This window comes from Ornithorhynchus anatinus, chromosome 8 (genome assembly GCF_004115215.2).
Source record: "Ornithorhynchus anatinus isolate Pmale09 chromosome 8, mOrnAna1.pri.v4, whole genome shotgun sequence".
Taxonomy (NCBI): Eukaryota; Metazoa; Chordata; class Mammalia; order Monotremata; family Ornithorhynchidae; genus Ornithorhynchus; species Ornithorhynchus anatinus.
This window is the reverse complement of record NC_041735.1, coordinates 38,052,792-38,059,109: the sequence shown is the minus strand read 5'-3', so window position 1 is coordinate 38,059,109 and position 6,318 is coordinate 38,052,792. Positions and strand designations below refer to the sequence as shown.

General features: G+C 43.0%; 1 protein-coding gene across 3 annotated transcripts in view; it reads right to left on the bottom strand.

Annotated features, from left to right (window-relative positions):
• Positions 1 to 271: 271 nt before the first annotated feature.
• Positions 272 to 6,318, bottom strand: part of SACM1L (SAC1 like phosphatidylinositide phosphatase) — a 48,298-nt gene continuing 42,251 nt past the window's right edge. For all 3 annotated transcript variants that reach the window (XM_016227140.3, XM_016227141.3, XM_039912859.1), the window contains exons 17-20: positions 5,984 to 6,077; positions 5,176 to 5,268; positions 3,875 to 3,932; positions 272 to 2,326 (exon numbers count right to left, since the gene is read on the bottom strand). In XM_016227140.3, coding sequence (XP_016082626.2) covers positions 2,190 to 2,326; positions 3,875 to 3,932; positions 5,176 to 5,268; positions 5,984 to 6,077 — 382 coding nt within the window. In that variant the 3' untranslated portion in view covers positions 272 to 2,189. The remainder of the gene's footprint in view (positions 2,327 to 3,874; positions 3,933 to 5,175; positions 5,269 to 5,983; positions 6,078 to 6,318) is intronic.

Below are 6,318 nucleotides of genomic sequence, written 5' to 3'. Positions count from 1 at the left end.
GCTCACCTTGGACAGGAATCCTTTTGGCCAGAGAGAAATCATGTCCGTCAATCTACTGGCAGCTACCTCTGTGGCCCGAAGGGGTCCCTTCGGGTGAGCAGTTTGCTACTGTACTTACCAGCTGCGTCGAGCCCGTTTCTGGAAAAATTGAGAGTCTAAAATGACCTTTCGAGAGAAAAGATAATTTTCGAATACCCGGCCAGGTCCAGCTATCATTACACAAACGCGATGCAACCTTTCACGGTCAAGTACAGGAAAACAATGCCGGCAGTTAGAAAAGAGATTGAAGTTTATTGTCATTTATGGGCATACAGTATGTGAATTTAGAAATAAAGCCATCGCGGAGATTTTTGAAATATACCTACTCTAGCATCTACTTAATTCAGTTCTTGCAAAGCGGCCATAGTAGCAGTTTAGGTCTGTTGTTGTCGTAGAAACAAGCTCTCGCTGAGAAATGCACAAAAGCATTTAGATTATGAACTAGAGTGGACATGAGCGGGGTTTCAAAACTCCATCAATTTTCCAAGCAAATGACATTTATTTACACTTCCAGAATATGTAGTTCTACTATCTCTTACCCATCATGAGCTTTGATGATTCGTTTCCATTAAGCTGCGGGGATCTGTCAATTGTTATTGCCTTCCCTTTCCTAAAAGGGAAACAGCAAACAGCAAGTGGCAGTGCCTCCTTGTTTTTTAGTGCTTACCAAGATAATGAGGAAACAAAAAGGCTCTCCCAAACATTCACGGTTACAAAGAACCATCTCTACTGAGGGTAAGGAGGAGGGAGAGCTATACGTCTTTTCTAGCACGACAGTGAAATACCGTAGCAGCGTTTAAAGGAATTCTATTTTTAATGGTGATAGGCTGTACTACTATCCAACATTTTTCCTAATATTTGACCTCTATAATTTGCACTCTGAATATACAGCTGTACTTACAAGAACTAGTAAAACTAGGCACAGCTTCTAAAACAGACTTGACATTTGCTTTTACGCAGCAAATCAGAAAGGCTGAAAGTTGGTCCTTGATTAGGAGAACTATCCCAGCTTGGAAGCAACTAAATTAGAGACATATTTATGAATGGCCAGCAGAAATGACTTGTGCAGCAGAGTTTTCTTCTAAAGAGTGTTAACCGCCACACCATGCATGGAATCGGAACATGTGACTTCCCCCAAGTGCAAATACGGAATTTCGTATTTGTTCCTCCCACACGTATGATCCCAGGAGATCCCCCTAGGAAGAAGGTGCAGGACACAACTCAGCCAAACATCGACTGCAAATTTCTCCTCGGTGACCATTCTTAAGATACAGTAGGTCTTTGTCTGGACCTTTAGCAAAAGCGAGGGATACCAAAAAGAAACAGATTCTACATTCTTTGATTTCATCTAAACCTTTTTTTTAAAAAAAAACAACAAAAACCACCGGTCTGATTGCTCTAAAAAAGGGTCACCCAAAGAGCCCAAGGAGGAAGCAGCACAAGTGAAACTGCAGAAGCATTCACCAATATGTCTCCTTTCCTCCCTCCATTTAATTCGTAAAATAACGTAGCAGCCTACTAAATGAAGACTTAGGATATTTCCATCATCACCGATGGAGGAATTAACAGCACTCTCAACTGGACAGAAGGCCACAAAAAGTTTGCCCAAAGATCTTGCTACACAGTGATGCTTCTGAGATGACAATAATGAAGCCTAGCTAGAAAAATAACTTTGCTATTTCAACTCATGAAAGGAAGTTCAGTTTCGTTGACATAACAAACACTGCATCAGTTGGGTAAATTGAGAGAGAATAAAGTCACAGAACTATCCCATTAAAATGAATCGATTCCACCTAGCAGGGTTGAAACTGAGTGACCAAATGTGCGGTCCACACAGGCTTTTTAACCAGGAACTCCTTCCATAATCAATACGGACACTTGGGCTTGGACACTTGGGCTTGGACCTGGACTGTTCTTATTTGAAGCGCAAGCTCCCCAGATGATGCAGTGATTTTAAAGATCAGTATAAATAAGGCTGCCAAACCAGGTCTCAATTGCAAGACACAACCGCTGAATAAAGTTAAAGGATTTGATTTTTCTAGAGATGAAAGCTAAAAAGACGATCAGTTGGTGTGGAAAGCGGGTCAGTAGAGACTCCAGGTTTGCCTCGGGGAGTCTTCCAAGCCAAGCCACTTTCCACACGTACAAATTCAGTCTATCTTTTCTTTCTGGACCAGCTTTGGGGCATCGACAAAATCCTTGCCATTGTAAAGGATGATTAAAAATGTTCCAATGCTCGCCGTTCCCCAGAAAAGCACATAGGCCAATGTCTCTGTCCAAGTGTCACCTGTTTAAATAAGAAATAAAATGAAAAGAAAGTCCATTTACAGTGAGTACGCTGAATTTAACGGTACGGTCAGCAAGTACAGTAGCATGCTCAGAGGAAATGACTACAGACCCAAGTAATCAACTTCTCTTTAATCAACTCTCTTAGGGAAGCAGCATGACTTAGTGAAAAGAGCATGGGCCTTGGAGTCAGAGGACCTGGGTTTGAATTCCCACTTTGCCAACTGCTTGCTGTCTGACCTTGGCCAAGTTTCTGTGCCTCAGTTTCCGCAGTGGTAAAATGGAGATTCGATACTTGTTCTCTCCATCCTATTGAGACTGTGAGCTCCACCTGGGGCAGGAGCTATTTCTGTCCTGATTGACCTGTACCTACTCCAGTGCTTAGACACACAATAAGCACCCAACACACATCACTAAAACACAAATGAACAAAAAAACAACAACACTTCATCATATAACACGCAACACTGCTCCTTTGGGAATGTATGCCATCATTTTAAACTATCATAATCTGAATTCATAGCTCTATTGCTGGAAGCTGCATGCAATCTACCCAAGGATCTAGAGTGACCAGTGCCAGGGAAGTTGCACAGTGTATGTGTTTAAATGCTTACTGCCACTGGTGATCTCTCTACGGACATCACCTTGTAAACAGCACATCTGGAAGTCAGCGGAAGTTCTGCACATTATTTTAACTCAGTGGCAACTCAGTGTGCAACTGCTCTACTGGAAAGAGAAGACAAATCATTGGCCAACGTGGTGGAGGCACACGATATTGATCCCAGATTATAAACAGAACCCGAGTTTTATCGATTTTGTTTTCTCTTCATGTTACAACAGATGCACACTGACAAAAAGGCTAGAAGCCAGCTGGGGGAAGAGAGAGAAAGAAAACCCTGATTTCCTGTCTTGTCATTTCCACATTTTCATACGACTGCTACACTGTTTCCTAATGCTTCCTAATGTATACCAAAGTTAGAGTACAGTAGCTCTTGTGATCATATCCCCCTAAATTGGCAAATAATTTTCAACCCAATCTGTCAGCAACCAAAACCTATTTCATTAAAGATTTTCGAGGGACAGGAGCATGTCTAATTCCTACCTGTGTATTCTTTCCCAGCACCTAGTAGTGATCTGTACGCAGTAAGCACTTAGTAAATACCATTACTACAAAAGGTATGGCCCTCTAAAGCAAACTGCAAATATCTTTTCCTCTGCAGATCCGATTTCGGGAAGAAAGAGTGTCTGGGTTTTGTACCGATCTGAAATTCGTGCTAACACATGGATAACATATATTGTACTCATCAAACACCCTTCATCTAAAAAGATTTGCAAAGTGTCTGACACCACACTCCTCTACCACCAAGTAATTTCTACCCCTCATATATGTGATATGCAGCAAATGCTAGACAGAACAAGCAAGTCATGTTTCCTCTCTGGATGCATTTTAAACTTGCAATTTGACTAGAGCAGGAGATTTGGGGGAGAAAAAGTGTCAATGGGTGGTAAAGTCCTTGTCATTTCAAATTAGATAAAATCAGACACTTACCGGCCATAAGCAAACAGATAATGCACATTGAGAAGGCAACCACCATAATAATGGGCAACTGGAGAAAATAAAACAGAATCAGGATACATGCAATCGCATGCGGTGTTACACTGCACCCCAACCCCCTTATACAAAGAGAAGCAACGTGACCTACTGGAAAGAGCATGGGCCTGAGAGTCCGAAGACCTGGGTTCTGATCCCCACTCTGCCTCCTGTGTGTTGTCTGACTTTGGACAAGTCACTTCACTAGGCCTTAGTTACCTCTTCTGTAAAATGGGGATTAAGACTGTAAACACATGAACTGTGTTCAACTCGACTGACTTGGCACATAGTGAGCACTTAACAAATACTATTAAAAGTCAGAACCTAGTTGCTATTTTTTTTTTTTGCCCACTTTGATGTAAGGTCTCCTGTAGTCTAGCATCTGTCTTTTAAAGACAGTCAGTGACTGCCACCTAAGATTCTAAACCTTGACCACTAAGGATTTGGAGGGGTTGCTTTGCTTTTTAAAGATGATATTTGATTACTCAATGCTTAAGCTTCTATGGTCACACCACGCCTGCTCAAGAAGCACAGGTCTCTGAATGATCGCAGCCATTTATTCCAAGTGGTGAAAAAGTTACCATCTACTCTTTCAAGGATCTGACTGCCAGGAACAGAAGGGTTAAGTTTCCTTAATATTGTGCTTTGCCTGAATAGCATGGTCATAAATAAGAATAAACACTTTCAGCTAGAGAAGTGAGAAAGTCTCTATAATTTGTAGACCAACCCTTGTCTCAGGCTCCAGCTCCTTTCCAAAAGACATCAACTCTCAAATTTCTGGCCTAAAGCCAGCAGGAAAAGAATTGGGGTAAGAATTATCCATCCACACAATGGAGGGAAAAATAATGGGGCAAAAAAATTAATATTGCTCTCTCCTCTTTCATTTCCAAGACAGCAAGACAGTTTGAGTGGCATTTTATGTTCTCAGCCTTGGAGACTTGCATTACAGGAGAAGCAACATTGTCTAGTGGTTAGATCATGGACCCAGGAGTCAGAGGACTTGGGTTCTAACCCCGGCTCTACCACTTGTCTGCTGTGTGGCCTTGGGGAAGTCACTTAACTTTTCAGGACCTCAGTTACCTTATCTGTAAAATGGGGTTTAAGACTGTGAGCCCCAAGTGGGACATGGATTGTGTCCACCCACATCAGCTTGTATCTACCCCAGCACTTAGTACAGTGTCTGGCATATAGTAAGTGTTTAACAAATACCATAAAAAAAGTTTCATAAGTATGTCTTTAAAAAAAATAAATTTCCTTACAGCCAGGAACTTCCAATCTTTCTGGATATGTAGGGGGCTGAGAGAATCTACTTCATCCACTGAGTAGTTTCCAAGGAATAAATCTATGGAATCCTAGAATGGAGACAAACGTTAAAACAGTGAACTGAACTTTCTGCTGAAAAGATATATGAGGTAGTTAGTTCCAGTTCTACAACTGGGGTGTCGGGAGCCTGATCTCTCCCTCTGCTGTCCACCCTTCCCTTATCAGGAGCCACCATCCTGAACCCCAGAGACACCGAGCACCCTCAGTTCTGTCTGCTTAAAGCAACAATTTAAAAGGCCCCAGAGCAGCTAGCTGAGTCTTCCCCTTCCAGCACGGCCCCACGGCCCTTTCAGCTGGCGATTCAAAGAGGCCAATGGCCCCTTTAGCCTACTCCCCAATGCACAACCAGGGAACGGAATGCAATGGCACGAGGAGCTCCCTGCCCCAGTTCAAAATATGACTGATTTGTTGAGCACCAAGGGACAGCATGGCCTAGAGCCCGGACCTGGGAGTCAGAGGACCTGGGTTCTAATGCTGGAACCTTAAGCACTTACTATGTGCCAGGCACTGTACTAAGTGAACCTTCTGTGTGAACCTTGGGCAAGTCACAACTTCTCTGTGCCTCAGTTTCCGCATCTGTAAAATGAGGATTAAATACCCGTTCTCCCTCCTGCTTAGGCTGTGAGCCCCATGTGGGACAGGGAGAGGTGTACCTATCCCAGCACTTAGAACGGTGCTTAACGAATACTCCAGTTATTACTATTATAGCCTACATAATCAGCAACATGCCAAGACACCACTTACTTGTCTAAAACCATCAGAAAAGTTGTTCTTGTAATAGCGGACTAGGGAGTTCCAGCCATCCATTACCAGACCCCACTGTGTCCTCTTCCCCGTTCTGTGAAAAGTTAAAAGCCCCAGTTGAGATTTAAGCTCTCTCCAAGTTCCGTTTCGCATCAAGCGGCTTGAGATTCTGAGTCTGATCTGGGGCTATCAAAACTGGAAAAAAAACAAACCCTCATCTAATTATGCTGAGGCTTTCCACAGGGGAAATCTCTCAGCAATTGTGAGGGAACATCACTCTTATGGCCACCTCCCCCGCTACTCACCAACTCCCTAAAGCCCAGGCAGTTCACATC